The sequence below is a fragment of the Penicillium canescens genome, assembly GCF_028828765.1.
Source record: "Penicillium canescens strain IBT 15451 chromosome Unknown utg000005l_segment0_segment0, whole genome shotgun sequence".
Taxonomy (NCBI): Eukaryota; Fungi; Ascomycota; class Eurotiomycetes; order Eurotiales; family Aspergillaceae; genus Penicillium; species Penicillium canescens.
This window is the reverse complement of record NW_026703967.1, coordinates 1259505-1282088: the sequence shown is the minus strand read 5'-3', so window position 1 is coordinate 1282088 and position 22584 is coordinate 1259505. Positions and strand designations below refer to the sequence as shown.

At 47.3% G+C, this 22584-nt stretch overlaps 8 protein-coding genes across 8 annotated transcripts; 3 read left to right on the top strand and 5 right to left on the bottom strand.

The window, feature by feature from the left end:
- Nucleotides 1-4569: 4569 nt before the first annotated feature.
- On the top strand, nucleotides 4570-7883 carry N7446_008070 (uncharacterized protein; the record flags this gene model as incomplete). Its single annotated transcript, XM_058516815.1, has 3 exons — nucleotides 4570-6321; nucleotides 6369-6644; nucleotides 6696-7883. 3 exons carry the CDS (start codon nucleotides 4570-4572, stop codon nucleotides 7881-7883), a joined length of 3216 nt encoding a protein of 1071 aa, XP_058370461.1.
- Nucleotides 7884-9942: 2059 nt separating this feature from the next.
- On the bottom strand, nucleotides 9943-10430 carry N7446_008069 (uncharacterized protein; the record flags this gene model as incomplete). Its single annotated transcript, XM_058516814.1, has 3 exons — nucleotides 9943-9971; nucleotides 10035-10108; nucleotides 10162-10430. The coding sequence occupies 3 exons, from the start codon at nucleotides 10428-10430 to the stop codon at nucleotides 9943-9945; spliced, it is 372 nt and encodes a 123-aa protein (XP_058370460.1).
- A 1238-nt stretch (nucleotides 10431-11668) lies between these two features.
- Nucleotides 11669-12927, bottom strand: N7446_008068 (bZIP transcription factor; the record flags this gene model as incomplete). Its single annotated transcript, XM_058516813.1, has 5 exons — nucleotides 11669-11747; nucleotides 11813-12112; nucleotides 12167-12691; nucleotides 12739-12793; nucleotides 12849-12927. 5 exons carry the CDS (start codon nucleotides 12925-12927, stop codon nucleotides 11669-11671), a joined length of 1038 nt encoding a protein of 345 aa, XP_058370459.1.
- A 630-nt stretch (nucleotides 12928-13557) lies between these two features.
- On the top strand, nucleotides 13558-14832 carry N7446_008067 (uncharacterized protein; the record flags this gene model as incomplete). The annotated part of the gene is made up of 2 exons (XM_058516812.1): nucleotides 13558-13866; nucleotides 13930-14832. 2 exons carry the CDS (start codon nucleotides 13558-13560, stop codon nucleotides 14830-14832), a joined length of 1212 nt encoding a protein of 403 aa, XP_058370458.1.
- A 306-nt stretch (nucleotides 14833-15138) lies between these two features.
- Nucleotides 15139-16875, bottom strand: N7446_008066 (uncharacterized protein; the record flags this gene model as incomplete). Its single annotated transcript, XM_058516811.1, has 1 exon — nucleotides 15139-16875. The coding sequence occupies one exon, from the start codon at nucleotides 16873-16875 to the stop codon at nucleotides 15139-15141; it is 1737 nt and encodes a 578-aa protein (XP_058370457.1).
- A 266-nt stretch (nucleotides 16876-17141) lies between these two features.
- On the bottom strand, nucleotides 17142-17468 carry N7446_008065 (uncharacterized protein; the record flags this gene model as incomplete). Its single annotated transcript, XM_058516810.1, has 1 exon — nucleotides 17142-17468. One exon carries the CDS (start codon nucleotides 17466-17468, stop codon nucleotides 17142-17144), a length of 327 nt encoding a protein of 108 aa, XP_058370456.1.
- A 996-nt stretch (nucleotides 17469-18464) lies between these two features.
- N7446_008064 (sugar porter family MFS transporter) lies at nucleotides 18465-20110 on the bottom strand (the record flags this gene model as incomplete). The annotated part of the gene is made up of 2 exons (XM_058516809.1): nucleotides 18465-19837; nucleotides 19903-20110. 2 exons carry the CDS (start codon nucleotides 20108-20110, stop codon nucleotides 18465-18467), a joined length of 1581 nt encoding a protein of 526 aa, XP_058370455.1.
- Nucleotides 20111-20793: 683 nt separating this feature from the next.
- On the top strand, nucleotides 20794-21957 carry N7446_008063 (D-mandelate dehydrogenase-like dehydrogenase; the record flags this gene model as incomplete). The annotated part of the gene is made up of 3 exons (XM_058516808.1): nucleotides 20794-20982; nucleotides 21080-21155; nucleotides 21221-21957. 3 exons carry the CDS (start codon nucleotides 20794-20796, stop codon nucleotides 21955-21957), a joined length of 1002 nt encoding a protein of 333 aa, XP_058370454.1.
- Nucleotides 21958-22584: the final 627 nt, after the last annotated feature.

The following is a 22584-nucleotide window of genomic DNA, read 5'->3' as shown; positions in this document are numbered from 1 at the left end:
GTAGCGTGTGAAAGACTATTATCACTTATGAAAATGCACTAAAGAGACAGGAGAGTCAATTGCTTATATTTTATACTTAAGGCTGCCTCTAAATCTTAGTAAAATACCTAGAACATATGTCTTATATACTTGTGCCTTTATGTCACGAGCTGTGCTGTATTCGTCCAATTGGAGATATCAATAACTCTGCATTGCATTACCCTATTTCCTGCTATTTATAAGGCAGCATTAATTAAATTTGCGAATTCCGGGTCTACTGTATTTCCGAAGCCTTCGGATCATCTATAGACCCGGTTCCATACAGTATTCGTAAGCCCAATGCTTGACATGGGTAATTGCAGTAGTTACAGTGGTGTTTCATAAGTATTTGACCTCCGATACTTCGCCCCGAGACCCACTTCTTAATACTGCCTGGCAGAAACCTTAGGAATTCAATTCAATTTAATAGCTAGTATGCCAGCCTTCATATTTAATAACATCAGCTACCCTATGTGGCATAGTCTCGGAGAGATGCTTAAAGACCTCAATGTCTAGCGTTTCCCATGCTTCTTGCGCAGCATTAAGTAGTAATTCTAGCGTATCTCCGTTATTTGGTAGGTGCAATAGCTCAGGATGACGCTTCAATATCTCGGCTTTTAGCAGCGCCCATAGGTTCTCAATAGGATTTAAATCAGGTGAATAGGGTGGCCATTCCATAATTTCGCATTCAATATCATTAAGGGCGTCTTGTACAATATAGGCAGTGTGAACGGGCGCGTTATCTTGCTGAAAAATAGCATTTTGATCAATACTAGTAAGCAACGTAGGTAGGACACGCCGATAAAGCTCTTCAATTGTACGCGAAGACACGCCTCCACGACGAGACTGCGGATCTCCGAATAGTGGAATTAGGCCAGAACGACGCGGTAAACCACAAAAAGCAGCCCAAAACATCTGCTTAATTTGCTTCCCACGCGTCGGAGCCATTTGTATTTGATGTCCTTCTTCGTGATGCTGAAAAAGCTGGTCTTTCGGACGTGTAAAGGTCCATTCTTGACGCTGGCCGATACCACGTTCAACCGTACATTCATCAGACCAATAGACACGGGCCCAATCCGTAGCGGTAAAATGCTGATATCTTCGGGCCCAATTTAGGCGTTTTTCGGCGTGTAAAGGCGTAAGTGCGGGCCGCTCCATTTTCCGCCATTTTCGAAGGCCCATTTCGTGGGTAAGGCGCCAAATTGAAGTGCGTTTAACCTTATAATCGACCTCCGTAAGTAGGTCTTCGACCAAAATTGACGGTTTTTGCTGAATAGTATCGTATATGTGATCACGATCTTCGTCGGTAAGGTTTGTAGGGCGGCCGGTACGTGTTAAAGACTCCTGCTTTATACGCTTCGATTCTTGGGTTAAGGTATATTGAATAGTTGAGCGTGGAATGTCTGGAAATCGCCGTTTTTTGATAGTGGTTGCACCCCAGCCATTAGTGGCATGTAATTCGCAAATTTTAGCCCTCGTAAGGCAGTCGAGCTCTGGGCCCCTTTTCCTACGTATAGGAGGCATAATTAGGTGAGAAAATTGCAAGGGAATTGCGAGAATTGTATTAAAACGCGTTGCTATATAGCGTGTATACTAGCGTGTTGAGGAACGCGAGATATCATGGTCTAAAATAGTAGGCGGTCTATGCTGGCGGTCAGGGGCCCGAAGTATCGGAGGTCAAATACTTATGAAACATCACTGTAAATCATGCTCATGCTCACAGAGCATGATCACGTTTCTATTTTCCATGAATACCTGGGGATGCCAGAGTATTGGATGCTGCACGTGACTTGATGACAGATAGATCGGTAGGCTCTCGGTGGCCCATCTGTTAGTTGGGCCCCGCGACTGATTGATGTTGGTATTTCCGTAACACTTAGTAGAGTCAAAGGCAAATGACCAACACAAGGATGGATGCTTGATAGCAAAAGTCCCCTGGTGGCGGCTAAGGATATAAAACACATTCCGAGCCCCAGTGAACGATGTATGGCAGTGATAGGAGTGATACGATCCTGCTATTGCAGAACCACAGCTAGTGACTTAGGTTCTTCCAAAGCATGCGATCAGACAGCAAGGAAAAGATGAGAGTTTTGCAGAAGTTCAATCTTGGTATCGTGTCCCCATCAGGACGGGAGCCCGGAGATATTGTTGGAGCTTAGCTTGGGCGCCACTCTTGGACTCAGTGATTATTTCCTGCGGTCTTCAGTCTTATTGGGTCAACCTCATTTGTGTACGAGACGGCCCATCTATTCTGGTCCTCTGCACTGTACCGGATAGGTACATGGTGCCGACAAACATCCGGGGCTAGCTAGATAAGTACCGCTGCACATCTTCGAACCATCCAGGTCTGGTGGGCCAACCACAGGAGCGTGGTTGCAGTGCGTATGCCATATCTGGCTCACTATTCCGCCAGTTTTGAGTCTGCTTGTCAAAGTTCCATTTAATCTCGGTGATTCGCGACGTATTCGTGCCCAGACGTCGCCCCATGGCCCGCGACGGCTGGGCACGAATACGTGACCCAGACTTCACGTAGGCTAAAAAAGCTTGACCCCCCGGCAGCGTGATAACTCAATCTGCACCATACTAGGAATCAACCAATTAGTTTCCTTTCTGAGTGTTTAGTAGCTGTGCCGCAAAGAATCTCCAAGAGCTGATCAATGATGCAGTGATGCCCAGACCAAGAAATATGTCAGGCATTACGTTTAGTTTGTCAACTGACCAAGCCTCAAAAAGGTCCACAGGAGTACCGTGGAAACTTTGATGGCTGTAGGACGAGCGTTTCGTTTCAGGTCTGTAAAACGTTCTTAGTGCCCGATTCTCGCATTTTCTCTTAATCGGTTAATATGCCGGGCTTATTGGATTTTCGCCAGTACAGGCGACGCAAAAGAGATATTCCGATCGCAGGGAAGGATGAAGGAACTGAGAAGCGAAGGTTTCGTGGAGTTTCCCGGATCCATTGCTTGTTACCTAGAAGGTTGGGGTGGTCTGAACCGGCATAGATGCCGGATAGCCCTGGGAAATGCGGGGAAAGTCAAAACATGTGTCAGAGTTTATAATGCGGTTGAGCTTACCGTGGATCTGGGGCCAGCAGGCCAGCCAATCTATGGTTAGTGTCTGAGGCTCGAACAAGCAAAGTCAGGACACCCCAATTTGCTTAACGATCGATGCAACTCCAAAGTCCGCTGTCGTTTCTGTATCTGCATGTTTAAGGATGGACTGTGTATCACATAATGTTTGATTATTATGGCAACGGCTAAAGGTGCCTTCCAATGTACACATTATCAATGCTGCAAGCGTGTTAAGCGTTTATAACTCTTTGGCTGAGTTACCCCTATAACAATTGAATATAGCTACAAGTGCCATGGTAGGGGTAGGTGACCATCACGGCTAGACGACGGCTGGGGAGAATGAAGCGGATTGGCCTATTAACCTCAGAAAGTTGTATTGAGCTACATTTCAAGGGAAAGAAAAACAAAATTGCTCCGTACAACTAAGAGGCCTTAGTGGTTGCCACGTATGGTTAACATCTAGTTCTCGTGGAGATGAGTGTCAATCCCCAAACTTAAGACTTTTCAGATCATTGAGAATGGCGGCAACTCACGTGTTCTACTAAGAAAAGCTTAATTTAGGTAAACTTTAATCATATATTGATTGTGCCGCTGCGGCCCTGGCCCTACAGTACCAAATCCAAACACATTAATGGGGACGGCTAGCTGAGAGGGAGGAATTCGTACTGCCTGGTGACAACCTCTAGCTGGCTAGCCCGAAGTGAAGTGTAAACCGGCTGAATTTTACAAATAAACCTCGTACTGGCCATCCACGCAATTACATTTACTACTAGCGTCTGCCTTTTATGGCAGGTCGACGGGCTTTTGTCGGACGCTTTGCGGAACCACAACTCATAGATGATGGCGTACCGGTACCAGAAACTTTGGGAGTTTTCCCCGAGATTTCAGTCAAGTCACCGAGCGCTGGATGACGAATAATGAGCTATGACAGCATTGTCGCGGCCTCTGCTATGGCAGGTGGTGCAGTCCTCTCCCCGAATTTGCTGCCTTTCCCAGTGAAGCTCCTGGCCTGAGAAACAGCCTCATATGACGTTCACATACATGTCTGGGTTGACCTATAGTTACTTTAGCCTGCATCTCGTGTCATCAACCACGACGGACATGCTGTAACCCCAAAGGCAAGCCAGGGTAAGCTTTGACTATTACCCCACAACCCATGGACCCCCGGACGTGGTCAGTCTGAGCAATCAGCCCCACGTCGTTCCTGGATAGATCGAGAATATGCTTTTCTGCTTTTGGCGCGGGGGATAAAATTCTCCCACCATCCGTGCATCTCCATTTGTGTAACTCATTTAAGACTCTACTATTACCCATTATATCTTCACTACGCTGATATTTGTTTAACATTGTTCTTGACGGTCGCTTCTCGGGGCCTACACGACACCCACACTCGTTGGATACTGAACGGGCTGCCTGCAAGATGCAGTTCAAAGTAAGCAATAGACTTCCCTGTTCCCCTTGTGTCTTCCATAACTAAGTAGTAATGTATCCAAAGCCTTTTGCACGGGCCACGTTGCCACTGCTGTTGAATCTCAGTGCGCTCGTGGAAGGGGCTTCCTCACAAAGCCGCATCAACAAAAGCGTTGAGAGGTACACTGGTCAAAGCCACCAGGCCAAGCCCAGCAGCAATGTATATCAAACAGGCTTTGACGGTGTTACATGGGATGAGGACAACTGGCTCCTTACCACAACCAACCTGGAGCAGGGTCGCTTCCAGTCACGTGGCTCTATGGCCAACGGTTACCTTGGTATCAACGTCGCCAGTGTTGGCCCTTTCTTTGAAATGGATCAGGCAGAGGATGGCGGTGATGTGATCAGCGGCTGGCCTCTGTACTCTAGACGCCAGACATTTGCGACTATTGCTGGCTTCTTTGATTCTCAGGCTCATACCGATTCGGACAACTTCGACTGGCTGGCCCAGTATGGCAGCGACAGCGTTATCAGCGGTATACCCCACTGGGGTGGACTGGTCTTGGATATCGGCGACGGTAACTACTTGGATGCCACTGCCGACAAAAGCACCATCTCCAAATTTCAGTCGACTTACGACTTCAAGGCTGGTATCCTACAGTGGGCCTACCAGTGGACACCGCAAGGCAACAAGAGCTCCTTCCAAATCACTTACCGCCTTTTCACCAACAAGCTGTACATCAACCAGGCTGTGGTGGATATGGAGGTGGTCTCCTCCACTGATGCCGAGGGAATGATCGTCAATGTCCTTGACGGTACCGCGGCAGTGCGCACCGACTTTATCGAGTCCGGCGAGGACAGCGGTGCTATCTACACGGCTGTACGGCCTAATGGAATCGCCAACGTCACTGCCTATATCTATGCCGGTATGGACGGCAGCTCGGACGTGGACATGTCGTCCGCCAAGCTTGCCTTTAACAAGCCGTACGTCAGCACCAACGCCTCGTCTATTGCCCAGTCTGTGGATGTGAAGTTCCAGGCAGGCAAGCCGGTGCGCGTCACCAAGTACGTCGGCGGAGCATCTACCGACGCTTTTGTAGATCCCAAGTCCGTCGCTCAGCAGGAGGCCGCTGCTGCAATGAAGAATGGCTATGCCAAGTCTCTTCGTTCGCACGTCACGGAGTGGGCCACCGTCATGCCCGACAACTCGGTAGAGAGCTATGCATTCCCTCAAAATGGCACTCTACCCGCGGACATGCATATCATTGATTCTGCTGTGATCGCCGTGACCAATACCTACTACCTGCTACAGAACACTGCAAGCAAGAACGCTATCAAGGAAGCTAGAAACGCTCCCATAAATATAGACAGTATCTCTGTGGGTGGCTTGACTTCGGACTCCTACGCTGGACAGATCTTCTGGGATGCTGATGTTTGGATGCAACCTGGGCTGACTGCCTCTCACCCCGAGGCCTCCCAGCGCATCACGAACTTCCGTGTGGCAAAGTATGGGCAAGCACAGGAAAACATCAAGACTAAATACGCCGGCTCGAAGAACCAAACCGACTTCTCTCCTGCGGCAGCTGTCTACCCCTGGACCAGCGGACGATTTGGCAATTGCACGGCCACCGGTCCCTGCTGGGATTACGAGTACCATATCAACGGTGATATTGGCATGGCCTTGGTCAACCAGTGGGTTACCAGCGGTGACAACGACACCTTTAAGGGAAGCCTTTTCCCCATCTATAACTCTGTTGCCACTTTGTATGCCGATCTGCTGCAGCGTAATGGGTCGTACTGGACTCTGACTAATATGACCGACCCCGTAAGTTTTGCATTCGGATTTGGTCAGCAGAACCTGACACTATATAGGACGAGTATGCGAACAATGTCGATGCGGGAGGTTTCACTATGCCTCTCATCGCTGAGACTTTGTCGTATGCCAATGCCTTCCGTCAGCAGTTTGGGATAGAGACGAATTCGACCTGGGATGAGATGGCCGCCAATGTCTTGGTCCTCCGTGAGAACGGCGTGACCCTCGAATTCACTACTATGAATGGAAGTGCCGTGGTCAAGCAAGCGGACGTTATTTTGGACACTTATCCTCTAGACTACGCCACTCAGGACCCGTTGAACGACCTAGACTACGTGAGTTGTTCAAAGGTCAACGCATGACTACAGGCCTAACAAGTGTAATAGTACGCCAACAAGCAGTCTCCTGATGGACCGGCTATGACCTGGGCTATCTTCTCGATCGTGGCCAACGAGATATCGCCCTCTGGATGCTCGGCTTACACCTACGGTCAATATTCGTACAAACCATATGCCCGAGCTCCTTTCTTCCAGATGTCGGAGCAGTTGATCGACGATGCTGCCATCAACGGAGGCACCCACCCGGCATTCCCGTTCCTAACTGGTCACGGTGGTGCTAACCAGGTTGCCTTGTTCGGCTACCTAGGACTGCGTCTGCTTCCCGACGAATACTTGCACGTTTACCCCAACCTGCCGCCCCAGATTCCGTACTTGAAATACCGAACGTTCTACTGGCATGGATGGCCCATTGGTGCCTGGTCCAACTACACCCACACTATCATCAGCCGGGCCACTGATGCCCAGGTTCTTGATACCGCGGACCAGCGCTTTGCCGACCAGACGATCACCGTGCGCTCGGGCCCTAAGACAAACTTTACCGTGTACAGTCTCCCGGCATCGGGCTCCCTCGTCATCCCCAACCTCCAGACCGGCTCCCGCAATACTATCACCGGCAACCTCGTCCAGTGCCAGCCTGTTCAGTCTGTGAACACCTTCGAACCGGGTCAGTTCCCTATTTCCGTGGTGGATGGAGCCTCCTCGACCAAGTGGCAGCCCGCCTGGGCGGCAAACATAAGCGCTGTGACTGTCTCATTCGGCTCGAAAGCCGGCTCCATGGTCTCGGGCTTCTACTTCGACTGGGCCCAAGCACCTCCCGTCAACGCGACGATCATCTTCCACAACCAGACTCTCGGTGACCCTACCATGGCCTACTACAGCCAAAGCTCGAACTATCAGGTTGTGGCGTCACTTCACAACATCGCTCTTTCTGGCCCCTACAACCCGCAGACCGCCAGCCTGGACGTCATTGCCATCCCTTCAGGCAACACCACCAACGTGACGCTTTCCGACCCCGTCCCGGCTACTAAGTACGCATCTCTCCTGATTGTCGGCAATCAAGCTCAGGAGCCTGTTGGCGCGACTGTTGCCGAATGGGCGATCATAGGGCAGGGTCAGAACTCGACCCCGTCTGGTTCTCAGATGGCCAAGCGGAAATTTGACGTACACGCTGCTGCGGCTCTGTCGAACTCGAGTTCTTTCATACAGCGCCGTCGACAGATTCCCTCCTTGAACTAGGACCACATCCTTGGAGATTTAAAATCTGTGAGTGTATAACTTGGTTGATGTACGAATTTACAATACCGTATGTTTTTCAGAACGCGCTCTTGATTTACTACGGTTGGTTTTTGTTAATAGAAATTGCACAATGCACTTTAAGCACCAAATCCATCAGTCAGCGAATCACTAAACTTCGAATGCGATTTTGTCAATACTTAAATCAAACATCGCATTTACAGAAGATTTCGCTGTGAACTCTCAATCAGCTATTTTAGCTCTTTCGGGCAATTGAGGACCTTCTCCATCCCTCATGTCACGTTTATCGCACAAGGCCTCCGATGCGATACCCCTTCTATCCCAGTACTTTATATAGAACCATATTTTTCAGAACTCATTTTCTTTATAATACCTATAACGACCCAAGGTTTTGTATATTAAATTTTCTTTTACGAATTTTCTATATCAAACTACGCGGCTTTGAAAATTGAACATCATGATCTGTTCCACTTTTGAGTTATCGTGTATGGGGGATTGCCTTAAAATGCGGAAATTATGTCGGACCACCACTTCCAACTCCTCTATTTCAATCAACAATTTTTTTTTTTAGATCTTAAGACAAATACATATAATAATTCGGCCATTTACTTACATTTTAATATAACATTTATAACAAAAAGTCTGACTTTGTGGTAAGAATATATCTTAAAAGTCGTGAAATTTACGGATTTAAGGCGGGGAACATGGGAAGTATAGGGAAACTGATCCTACGGGATGTAGTTTTGAGCCGATGGCCTTGTTAGACTGCCGTACCCGCCATAAATAAAGAGGGCGAAAATGCAAGTTACAAGGGACCGTCAACCGCCTTGTTCTCTATTACCTACATATACCCCACGGCATATGAGCCTACATGTCGACCGGGCAATCAAATGAATAAAACGTTGGTGTTCATCAGCATTCTCAAAGCAGTGTAAACCAGTGCCTCAGAGCATCCCAACAGTGTCTCCCCCAAAGCACTGTCAAATATGACCACATTATTGCAAATTTTTGAATCTGGGGACATTGTCGCTCTCGCTCTCGCTTTCTGTTTCCCTCGAAGACGGCCCAAAATTTGGTCTGGAGGTACGAACTGAACCATAGGCCACCACCAATAACACCCAGATGGCGGGCGCTGAACCGAAAGCACTGATTTCTTAAAGCGTTGATAATCAACCCTGATTTGTATTATTGGCCAAAGGAATTATTGTCCGAACCTCCATAGGCCAGGCCAGAACCAACTTTTGCCAAGAAAAAGCAAAATGTCAACCGAACTGCCAAGAATATCCTCAGATCCGAACATGAACTATTAGATATCATGATTACTGGAAATTAAAGCAGAAGGCCAGTGCCACCTAGCTCTTGGCGACTCTAAAATCAGGTTTGCCTTAAGCTGTCATGGTAATGCCAAGAGCACCGTGAAACCCCGTGCTCAAAATCTGGCCGGTCCGGTCCGATCAGGCTTGGCATTTTGGCCCGTCAATTATCTGGCGGTAGTACATCGGAGTCATACTCTCTCTGCAGTTGTATTACCATATATCAGAATAACAATAATATTGTGCTCATGTAGTCAACAGCAAAAATGTGCTTGACGTGGTCGCTTAACCACATCGTGGTGGGGGACCTATTCACTCTGAGATCGCGCCAGATAGGATTCAAGGTATATCATTGAATGGAGCGATATAACTTCCAGTCAGTCAAATGCTAACGGGGGAGCTATCTAAAGAGTGCCTAGGCAAAACCCTTAAATAAATAACTTATTTGACCCGACGTCTAGGCTTTTGTAAGTACATAGATTCCGATTTCATTTGTGCAGATTGTAGTGGATCTAACTTTAGTCGGTTGGAAATTTTCATACCTGAGATTATCAGGATTTTTTGATATTTTCTGATATTAATAACAAAGTCAGCAAGGAAGCCAAACTCGAACATAATTAGTTGCCAATACATAATATGAACTCCATTGGAATACATGTTTTTGAAATTGCAAGCGATATTTTCCTAGCTATTCCTCTCCACAAAACAAGAAGCGAACTATTTTTGATTCACACAGGGCATGGGTTCGACGCGCCAGCTAGACAATCGATTAGTTTAGTCTCTTGCACCTGTTATTAACAAGCCACAAGGGGTCACTTACGGCACCTTCGAGGCTTATCTTCTTCTTTGACCCACCCTCTTGGGGCGCTGTACCAAACTCCAGAATCCGAGTTTCTATAGCGTTGTCAGCAAGCTGGTTGAGATTTACTATGGTTCGAGAGACTCACTGGTACTTGCAAAAAGAGGTAAAAGTGGCACCTAGGAGAGACGTGCCGTTTGAGGGACTTGAGTCGCAAGGGTACTTGTAGTATGGATAAGTTCGCTTGACCTCACAAACGTTCGTGTCGCCGTATCCGCGGTGGTCTCCGTAGCCTTTGTCATTGCCACCGCCTCGCTCTTCAAGGGAATCAAAATGCGGTTCCGCAACCGGTGTTGCTGCAGTTAGCTGAGAAGCAAGGGGAAGAAGCGCAACAAGAATATACGATGGCGACTTCATAATAAAATAAAAAAAAATAAAATACAGAGACAGATATGAATGTTTCAAGATACTGGGTCTGTTATATGGATTGCAAGGAAGAAGAGTGATAAAAAAATGTTGTTTTCTCTCACAGGAACTGTATTATCAGATGAATCTTCACTCGCTTTATACAAGATCCAGTGGCAAGACTTGTGGGTTCACAAATACCTCAGTGATCATGAGATAAGTATTAACAAGGATTTAGCTACCCAAAACTCAAAGAAATACGAGAAGATAAAATGGCGATGACTCGAAGAAATGATCTAGACCGACTCAAGTTGGCATTCTCTAACGTCAAAAATCAACTGCGGAAATATTTTGTTTGTCAAATGGGAGACACGTACGTCAGTACCGCTTGATAACCTACGACTATAGTCCCAAGAAGCTAGTATCCAAAATCAGATCCTGTTGTATACCACTCGTGATCAACAGAAAACTGATGTCAGATTCTGTCATTTTTAGAGATGTATCATATCAACATTCCGATAGCGTTTTGACGTCATTCACCGAATCGGTAATAGAGCAGATTCTTAAACTCCATTGGTTGACTTAATAAGATGATCGATGGTTAAAAAAAGCTTAGATTCACTTTTTGCCAAGCCCTTTTGCCAGATCTTTCATGCCAAGTAAAAAAGGAGTCATAACTACTTGGCGTTCTAATTCGGGATCTGCCCCACTTCGACTTTTTGCCATATCCTGATATCTGAAGGTAAAAAGCGTTCTCATTGCAGACATTCTTTTGTACCACGGGTAGGTATCTAAATAGCTAGCATACCGACTAGTGTGTCGTATTGCTGTAGACGGAGCCGTATATGGCTACAAAGTACAGTATGGACACGAGGTAGGTAGCAGGGGAGTCTTGCCAGGTAGCTAAGTCCGGACCAGCCTCCCTGTTTGTACTGGAGCATGATCAGGCGTACGGATTACGAGTTCTTGCTTCATTTGGAAGAAGCGCCTGGTTGCCATTACGATACTAATTAGGCTCCAACAGATCGATAGAACTTTGATTGATTAATTTATTGATTGCTTGTTGGACAACAAAACAAAAGAACTAATACATGGCTTTTTTTCTACCAAAGAAGCCTCCATGGATTCGATCCTTGCTTATAGGGACCAAGGTGTAATACAAATTCATCTCATTTATGAAGTTATCAGACGCCGCGCTCTGATACAGCTTTGATTACAGCGTAAGGGACTATTGATAGACCGATCTTTGTTCAATCGCCCAGTCCGATAGTCGAGGAAGCCTGAACTAAAATAGCCTCAAACTCATCTCTTCTCATTACAGCACCAAACCTAATCAGTCAAAGCAGTCCCACGTTAACGACAAATACAGATTCACCGCTGCAGAATACACGTACCCGTGGCATTTGATTAGCTTCAAAAGTGACGAACTCAGACGCCTGAGGATATCTAGGTCGAGCCTACTTGTCCAAGGTTGTTGGACAAGATGAAACCAAGCCTGGGTTGGGCTAAGCTCATCCTCGAGAACAAGCTCTTCAGACAGGGCTAGCAGTCTGTCAAAGATGAGTGCGGGCTTATGCGATGGCGGAGCGCATTGATGGCTATTTGAGCGGATGAATGTGGCAGATGCAAGCAGAGCATGGCCGTTAGGCTTGTCTGGGTGGCGATCTAAGTGGGGGAGACAAGGGTGTTCCAGTCTGTAAGTGCATTAGGGGACAGGGAAAGATGTAAAGTAAGGGAATACTACTCACGCCAAGATAAATTCCATACCCATGTCAGTCATCTTTTGGTTAAACGGCTTATTGGCGCATAGTAATTGTGAATCCTTCGATTGAACTAGAGCAGTGCGAGATGGAGAACTGAATAATTGGTCCGGCGGTGGATCGTTTGTTAATCCAGCTGGTTGGCCGTGGGAGTCTGTAGAGTTGTTTGACTTGATAGGGGCGCAGATACTTTCGCTAGAGAGATCGATATATGCATCGGTCCTTTCAAAATCCATATCTGGTTTGGATGCCCAGGAACTAATCCCATCTTGGACATTGCCATGGACATGAAACGGGGTTTTAGAGGGGAGGGGGTCTGGTCTATTACCCTCAGTAGCACAAAACGGTGCTGATATTATAGATTGATCATGTTTCTTCACAATCCCCTGGAGCACATCGACCTGGTTGCGAAGGTTCTGAACTTGAATGACCAAGTTCACTTCATTTGCGCGTAAACGCAATACCTCACTCTCTAGATTCTTAAAGTACTGGTCTTTGCGTAGACGGTGTGTGCTGCCGAACATCAGCATGATTTGGGGTTACAAGAAACACTTCCATACCGCTGGGCTTTCCGAAGCTGTTCTCGTCGCCTAAAGAGGGTCGAGCTAGTACTGCCTGTGATTGGTAATCAGTAGGCCATATCAATCATGAAACAATGCTTCTCCGTTACGAGGAAACTTGAATTTGACCTCTGTACCTGAATCAGAATCTTGCCGATGGCCGGGAAGAAAGGTAAAAGCTTTCTTCATGATTGATTCAATGGTCTTGGCAAGTTGATCCGGACGATAAATTGCGTTTGGAGATTGAGATTGAATGACCAGAGAGATAAAAGGCTAGGTAAAAATGGGGAGGAGATTAAACTGACTGGGGACAATCAAGGAGGTAGCCATCGAGTAAGTAAGCCTTGGCCCCGGTATCCACTTTGATCTCATAATCATGGAGTTGCGGCATTTAGTTATATTAGCGGTAAATTAGTTCCACTTTGGATAGAGTTTTAGCATATCATAGCCCAGTTGTGCCGCAGCAGTGGATTGTTGACCTAATCAACATTTCCTAATTAAGCTAGTGCAAACTTCTAGCGTCTATTCGGTTGACTTCGAAGGGGACCAACCAGATTTTGGATTGTTGACTATATCATTCTTTCCCTTCTAGGATAGCTTGCAGCTAATTTCAATATCGATCATGTTGACTTAATCATTCTTCCTAAATCTATGTAGTTCATACCTTCATACCATGGTGCAGGGTCACCCGGTCGGCGTTAACCCCCTGGAGCGGAGGATGTTATATAAAGAGTCCGCTGGAGCCGGTGTCAATGAGATTCAATTCTCTACTAATTCCCTATTGTCGCATAGGCTTCCTTTTCTCAATCTCTGTGCAAAATGCGTTCTACTTTCTCTCCTTTTTGCCTGTGGATACCATTCCTCGCAGGGTTTGCGTACGCCAACATAATAAATGCATGCCCCAAAGGCCCTCAAGAATCCTCTGGTCCGGGTAAAACCATCTATCTTCAGACCAATGAGCAACAAAACTCGATTGTTTCAATTCCTATCGGACATGATGGGAAGCTCTTTGGCGGTATGACCATCACCACGGGTGGCAGGGGAGGTGACAGTATCGACGGGACCACCAACAAGCCTGCTGCTCCAGACGCCCTCTCATCGCAGGGTTCAGTGATAGTGACCGACAAGGTAAGTTTAAAGATATCGCATGGGAGTTGCAGCTGGGACCTATGAGCTGATTCTATCCACTAGTATCTTTTCGTCGTAAACGCCGGATCCAATACTCTCAGCATGTTCAGAATTGGCGAGACCGATCCCACTCACTTGTATATGGTCGGCAAACCGGCCATCGTACCTGGTGAATTTCCTGTTACGGTTGCAGCTTCAGTGAAGCGAAGCGTGGTATGCGTCGGATACACGGGCGCTAAGGCTGGTACTTCTTGCGCTTCATTTACGTCTGAGGGACTCGGTCAAATGAAGCAAGCCGTTGAATTTGACCTTGGCCAGACCACGCCTCCAATAGGGCCCACAAACACCCTCGCGCAGGTATTCTTCACTGCAAATGATACTCGTTTGATCACCACTGTCAAGGGGGATCCGAATACCAACAAGACCGGTTTCGTCTCTGTTCTACTATTCAAAGATTCACGATCATACACCTTTGAAAGCCGTGATACCCGAAGCTCACCATCCGGGACTGCTGTGCTATTCGGTGGTGTTAATATCCCCGACACCTCTGATCTCTTGATAACAGACGCGTCGTTTGGGGCCACACTCCTCAACCTCAATTCGACAACAAATAAGGTGTCTATTCAGCGCACTTTAGTCATTGAAGGCCAAAAGGCAACGTGCTGGGCTGCTTATTCGCATGCAAGGGAAAGTGTCTTTGTCACCGATGCCGCAGCCAATCGACTGATTGAAATCAGTGAAGATGGCTCCAAAATCATGTCAACTCTTGACTTGAAGAATGGTGACCCTGGGCTTATTGATATTCAAATTTCTGGTCGCTTTGTTTACGCTCTTTCCCCCGGCAATGGCACAACACCTGCTGCGATCACTGTGGTTGACTCCTTCCAGGGTCGTCAGATTCAGCATTTCATGCTCAACAAGCTAGGCGTAGGGAAACGCTCCCAAGGTATGGCTATATTTGAATAGGTGCATTGTATGGCAGAGAGTATAGCTGTATCCGTCTGACTATGTTGAGCCCTGGCTCACATAAACCACCTCTTGCAATTCTAAAGTGCCCTCATTTGTGCTAGAGTGGATAGAAATCTAACCAGTCATTTTGTGCTATTACGTATCGTGCGAATCTTATTTGGATTATGTCAAACACCGAAACGTTACATATTTTTATTTCACACTGTAATATGGAATGTCCAAGTTCAGATATCAGGAGCAACATGAATGGTAACGGATGATGGAAGAAATGCCGATCGTTTGACTTTTCACTAGCCGAGCATTTTAAATTACATTGCCCTCCTGCATAATTTTTGAGACAGACAACATGTTTTGCGGAACCGCCAATGGAATATCCGCCTGATTCACTAGGAGAGCCTCACCGGCTGTTTGACCACCAATGCGGATGGAAGAATCAGCTCCTCGACTTGCTAAGTACTCAAGATACTTGGCCTGTACATCAAGCTTCTCCCTCCAATGATAGGAGTGAAATCTTTCTTCCAATGTCAGGAGCTCTTTGTGAAAGGCTTTGCATACCGCATGCAAAGCCGTTGGTCCGTCCTCGGCCCCCATGCGGGCATTGATGTTGGCCCCCGACGCCAAAAGCCGCTCAATTGTGGCGCTGCCAATTTTCTCTAGGGGCTTATTCCATATGCATAAGCCCCTTTGTAGGATGTATTGGCTCAATAGTATGGTAGGATCCACCTTTAAATCCTCCAGAACATAGGTCAAGAGACCTTGCCATGTCGCTGAAACTTGGACTATTGTATCCCCAAAAACCAAAAGTTTAGAGTCGTAGGAAGCGAGGGACTCAGCAAGCGTGCCAACACTGATCGCGTGCCGGAGCAGATATTGCACAGCCAGGAGAAGACCTGGACTCGTGACCAATTTGATTAGTCCCCACTTCTCGAGGATGAAGTCCAGGCACATTTGGGAAGGGCTCCAATAGCACCTCACCCAAGGCGCACTGTGTATTCGCTCCAGGTCTCCACGATCTGGAATGGGAATGGGCTGTTGAAGGAGTGCCCCTCGGCTAGCCAGAAATACGAGTCCATCGACCGGGTGCAAGGCATGCGACGGTTCGTCCCAGTTGTGAATGGAATCAACATAGACAAGCGCAGGACTCATGTATTGGTATTTTTTGCAACCATGGTAGCTATTTTCGCAAATCACAGGTGCTGGATGGTTGATGTCTGCGCCATGGTGTAAGCATCGCTCGATCATAGCTGTCCTCTGGCTTGACATGCATGTCACAGCGGCCATGATGGGAATATGCGAAGGCTGACGGACAGGACGAGTAACATGGGGTCCATGAATAAGTCCTCCTTTCTCGATCAGGAGATCCAGAACATCAGTGTGGGCCTTCCGAATTGCCACAGTCAGGGGAGTCACCAGTCGGTTGCCATAGAAGGAGAATATCTCATTGGGGTTACCACCGCGGTCCAGTAAAAGGCGCACCGGACCAAGCGGAGAGGCCGATGCCGACTGGGAGATTATCCCAAGCAAAGGTACGGTAAAGGGACGATGGTGCCGATAGTGCCCCGTACGAAGCTGATGGTCGAGGCCGGCATTCAGGTAGAGGTGCAGCAGAGCCCAATCATGTGCGGGGCTGCAAATGCGGCTGACGAAATGAGGGATGGCCCCTTTGCCCAAATCAGGATGATCGAGCCGTGCGCCAATACCAGGCAGGTACTGGAAAGCTTCAATTTGCTTTTTAGTGGCTGCCAGATGTAAAGTGGATGTTTTGATGTAACACCCCGAAGAACTAGTTCTCACAGAAACCACGCTAGGGGATGCACCTAAGGAGACTAGGCGACCAATGGCTTGGCAATTTCCATGCGAGCACGCCCAGCCCATTGCGAGGTCCATGACATGTTCTCTGCCGTAAAAGATTGGGTCAAGCTGGTGGTATAGCTGTCTGTTTGTGGCTAATAGAGATGCCAAATCACGATCTCTCAAGTGCGATATGATCGCATGGAGAAGCTCGGCGGGAAGTGTATCCAGCCGTCCTAGTTTATCCATAATTTTTTGGATGATTAATCGAAATAGATGGGTAGTAAAAAATAGTGGTCAGATAATATTAACAAAGTCGCTTGATCATGTGGTAAAATAGTCGGATATACTAACCCTAACCTGATCTGATTAACCCTACTCCTATACCCTCGGAATATACGGAGTCAGAGTACTCCGTCCATTTTCTCAATAAAAGATAAAAACTCAGACTAATCATTTTGATAATTATTACCAAAAATTGGTTTCAGTCTAGATACATCCGCTGCTCGCCACATTCATTGCCTTTTTGCCCCCGCCAAGGCCCTTTGATGCTCCTTGACTAGATCCGTTTCTTGAAGTTTGTTGTAAACAGTTGTGAGCAGAGTCAGAGCCTGTTCTTTGGTCAACCCCAGCCCTTCGGTGGCTGCCAATTTGGTGGCCGTAGCATCTTTGTAATACACTTTGCAAGGCTCTCCCCACACCACCTCGCTCGCATCAAGCATCCTGGTTACAACCGAGATTAGCCTTTTCTTCTCCACGTCGGTATATTTTGCTTTGAGAGCTGTTTTAATAGCTCCTGGCTCTTGCATTCGAAGTTCTTTTTCCCGATATGCGTAGGACATCTTAGACGATTCCACCGCATGATTGTTCCAAGTCTTGAACAAATCCTTTAGCTCATCACTCAGCTTATTGGGATGAATGATCCTCCGATGATATTTACCGCATTTTGTTGAAGTGTAATAGATAAGACGATAAGACCAGAGAGAATTGAACAATTGCCAGCGATCCTGTTTCACAAAATTAATTTCTATATGTGTTCGAAACTTGAACACGTTGACGACCCTTCTAGTTTTGGGCTGTTTGATCGGAAATATGCCATGATGCTACCTGCTCAATTGTATTTCTGGTCCTCACACGTGATATGCTCGTTTCGAACTAGCCCCTGGAGAATACCCTATAAAGGTCCACACGCCAGCCTGATTTGATTTTTTTTAATTTGGACCTACGCTTCGAATCCACAGGCCCTTCAGTATCCTTTTGTATTCATCTCTTTATTTCCTTTATTTACGCTGAACATGGAAGTTGTCAGTGACTTGGCCGCCACTTATGAGGAGCCAAGATCCATAGATTACAAATTACCATCCTTCCTGGACTGCAATGAAGACCTGCGAAGTCATTTTCTTCCTTCGCAAGAGCAGCTTCGCTCAATCCTTGAACTCTCCCTGTCTTATAGGAGGATACTTGATGAGGATATTCAGGTCAATTTCATGTGGCCAACCGAATCTTCAATAGTTGTCAAAAAGCAGATAATATCTCATAGTTTTGTCCTCCATAAACTCTATATGTTATTGTTCATCCAAAGCCTGAGCCCCATCCAACTTCTTTTGGAAGATCAGAGAGCATTATAAAAAGGAGGGAAAGCAGGAGAGAGAGACAAGAACACTTTCTATATCACTGAGTCATATTGAATCTCATACATTGCTGATTTCCATTGTCTCGAGCAATATGAGATTGCCTTCGTCGTATGAGATAATACACTCTCCCAGTAGCGCCAAGAATCTCACCTTGAGGTAATGCAGATCTAGCCCCCAGATATCCCTCACAATGTGCTTGCAAGCTCACTCGGTGACTGTCGACTTCTCGGGTTCTTCAATGTGATGGACCGTCTCCATCTTCCCTCCGACTTCCAGCTCCAGTACCCCACACTTTCGTAAAGCCTGCGAGTATTTAGTCACTTGCCACCAGTTCTCAGGTTCTCGGAATAAATTGTCCATCTCCTCGAGTGAGAGGCCTCTCGTTTCGGGGAAAAAGAACAATATGAGTATTGAAACAGAGAATGCAATCACGGCGTATACAATGTAATAGCGATATTTGATGGTGACGAAGGCGACTGGAGTGATCTCAGCAATGACAAAGTTGAAAAGCCAGTGTGTTGCCGTCCCGATGGCCGAAAGATGCATGCGCAGATCCTGCGGGGCAATTTCCGTGCTGTATAGGAAATTGGCCCCAAGGAAGCCAAGAGGGAAGAATGTCATGTAGAAGAAAAGGAAAAAGGTAGCCGCCACGGAGGCTGCATATGTGTAATGGTCCTGCACAACCCAGACAGTCACTGCGAGTGAAGCCATCGACACACCCATCCCCATGCCAGAGATAACGAATAGCGGCCTTCTTCCAAAACGATCGACCGTAAGGTAAGCCGAGATGGCAGCAAAAATTTTCCAAGTGAGCACGCCGGCGTTGAGTAGCGATGCCCTCTGCTCTGGCAAACCCAGGGACGCTTGGAAAATGGTGGTTCCGTAATAGGAGATAGCATTTGCACCAGTCATCTGTGCAGCGAAGTTGATACCAACAGCAAGGCATAGGCGGTAAAAAAGACGTTGACGGTTGTGCTTGAAAAGGTCGGAAAAGCCACGCTCAGAAGTAGAGGCTTCTTGAAGGGCGTCAGAAATAGCGCGTATCTCTTGAGTGATGTCCTCATGGCTGGCATTTTCAGGACCCGCGAGCGTGACCATAACGGCACGAGCTTCTTCATCTCGACCCCTACTGATTAGCCAACGAGGAGATTCTGGGAACCACCAAGTCGCGAAAATGAGTATGAGAGTAAAGATTATGGGCAGGCAGAGAGGTAGACGCCAGGCAACTTCGCTATGCGAAACGTGGGAGAGGCCATAGTTAATCCAACCAGCAGCAGCAATCCCCGTGGCGATGAAGATACCGATAATAACAACGTTCTTCCCTCGGCTTCTAGGCTTCGTGCACTCGCTCTGCCACACAGGTACGATGGCGTTAACGCCGCCGTTGCCAATACCAGACAGAATGCGGCCGACAACCAACTGGCCAAGTGAAAAGGAAGTTGCCTGGATTAAGAGGCCGACGGTGGCCACAATAGACACCAGTATCAATGATTTGCGACGGCCAATACGATTTCCAATCTGCGTAACACCCAGGGCGCCTATAAGGCAGCCGATTGTGTAAATGGCAACGACCGTACCTGCATGAGATTCAAAGTGGTTACTAATGATCCCTTCATTATGACGGTAATTCACGCAAACTAACCCTGGACTTTGGCATTTGTACTCTTGGTAGATCCTTCGGTGTCCGCTGTGTCAAGACGAGGAAAGTACTTGATGAAGGAAGGATACCCTAGAACGCCTCCTATGTTTGACTGGTTGAAACCGAATAATAGAAAGGCAGGGACAACTATCATGACAATACGAGCCCTCGCTAGTGCTGGACCTGTGAGGCCAAAAAAGCCCATAGTCATTTTGAGGACTTATTCCAAAAAGTAAAGCCTCTTGCACCTTCTGGATGAGATATTGCGGCTTTCGAGGGCTTGGAAGGGATCTGAAAGGTGCTCGTGGGCGGAAAAGGCGAGCAAGACAAGCCCCCTTTATAGCTGGCACCACGGATATGTTTGAGACACATTATAATGGCTATGGCATGTCAGGCTAGAACGAACTCAAATGCCCTGAGCTTAGTTTGCAACTACCTATACTCCAGACTGCTACCCCACAGTCGATAATACCCCGAAATATTTAGCAAGGAAGTACATCTCGACATTCTTCGTAAATCCGAAGAGGCAAATAAGTTCCCGTTAATTGGTCATCGGGGCGGATATTTACTGGAGGCTCGTGGCGGATATTGGCTCCAATCGCGCAACGAAGCGCCTGAACCTTTCCCCGCTTCCTTCTGCCTCATTGGAAGATTTTCAAGATGCTGCGGAGCATACTTCAGCCATAACTAACATTCTTCTGTGGGTTTGCGTCTAAATAGATCTAGCCAGACGGAAGTCTAAATCACGAAATTGGCCCAAAATTGGTTCCAACATGACGGTTGCTTGCGTGGTGATCCAAAGAAATGATTGAAATATCGAACATGCGCCCTTTCTTTTCGGTAATAAACTCCAGTCACAAAAGGACTTCATTTGTTCGCAGCTACATCACAACAATGTCTCCAGCCAAGCCTCTTGTTCTATTCTTCAGCCCCGTCCGACATGCTACATCGACGTATGAGCAGCTACAGCAAGTGGCCCAGACGGAGGTTGTGACCAGCCAAAGCAGGGATGAATTCTTTGATGACGTGGCGACCAAGTACCAGAACGTTTTCGCAATCTATCGGACATCTGCTAGTGGCTCCGTATGTCTTTCTCTGTTTTATTTTCATCAGTTGGCCAAAGCTCCAATCGAGTAATTTGCAAATCCGAGCAACCGACTGACCAATGGATTTGATACAGGTAGCCGGAAAGTTTGATGCTGATCTCATCAATCGTTTGCCCGCTGGCTGCCGATACATCTGCCACAATGGCGCAGGTGCGTACCAATCTGATTAGTACGGCGTGAAGAAAATCGCCCAGAGCTAACATGTAATTAACCAGGATACGACCCTATTGATACAGCTGCCTGTGCAAAGAGAGGCATCATTGTCACTAACGCGCCCGACCCAGTTACCGATGCCACTGCCGATCTGGCTATCTTCCTCCTTCTAGGGGCTCTGCGACAGCTGAACCCGGCCATTTTTTCATTGCGTGCTGGAACATTCAAAAACGGCGTCGATTTCGGCCACGATCCTCAGCAAAAGTTACTTGGTATTCTGGGTATGGGTCGAATTGGACGCGCAATCAAGGCTCGCTGCGACCCATTTGGCCTCAAGTCAATTTATCACAATCGCAACCCGCTGTCACCTGAAGAAGCGGCTGGCGCCGAGTATGCTTCCTTCGAGCAACTGCTCGCCACGAGCGATATCATCAGTGTCAATGTGCCCTTGACTTCAAAGACAAAGCACCTCATTGGTGCGAAGGAAATTGCCAAGATGAAACCTGGAGTTGTGATCATTAATACGGCTCGTGGCGCTATTATTGACGAGGCTGCCATGGCTGATGCCCTGGAGAGCGGTCATATCGCTGCGGTTGGTCTCGATGTGTATGAGGATGAACCTACGATCAACGGGAAGCTCCTGAAGCAGGATCGGGCCCTCATGGTGCCCCATGTGGGTACTCACACCACTGAAACACTGGCTAAGATGGAGTCCTGGGCGATGGAGAATGTGCGGCGTGCGATTTCCGGAGAGTCGCTGCTTTCCCCTGTTCCAGAACACCAACACCTTATTCAATAGATATACTGGGAAGATATTCGAAGTTCATGAATACCCCGTGATTTAGCAACCTTGCTAAATAAGTAAAAGCTCTCCCATCCTAACCAATCAGGCAGAGCAAATAGTTGTTACAAACGCGAAACTTGATCAGAAGGCTCAATGAGGAGGCGACCTTCCCCGGTAGATTAAACGCTCCCTCATTAGATCATGAGCGCTGGTAACGGAGACGTGCTTGTTTAAGAGTATCTTCGTCACTAATAATGCAGGAAGAATTCGATATCGTTGTCTTTTTTTTTTTTGGAAAATAATGTACGCAGTAATGCTGTAGGGTGCCTAGCAGGCGCGCTTCCTGAGCACTTCTCCATGAACACAGGAACACCTAGAAAAGACCTGACACTAAATTCAGCGATTTCGTGGCCATGATAATAGACAGTAATGCATTTCCCAAATTTCTCGGCCAGGGAATTAAAAGCAAATAGATGCTACCAAGTACAATGGAATTAGGTGAGCACCGGCTCCTTCGCTGATTTCGCTCCACATCTGGCGGCAACAGGTAGAACGTAGAGAAGCCAGCGTATATCAATTTGGCCAGTTGCGGCTGAACCCGTAGGCTGAATAAATAGCCGTGTGTTCCGGCTTGCGCACACC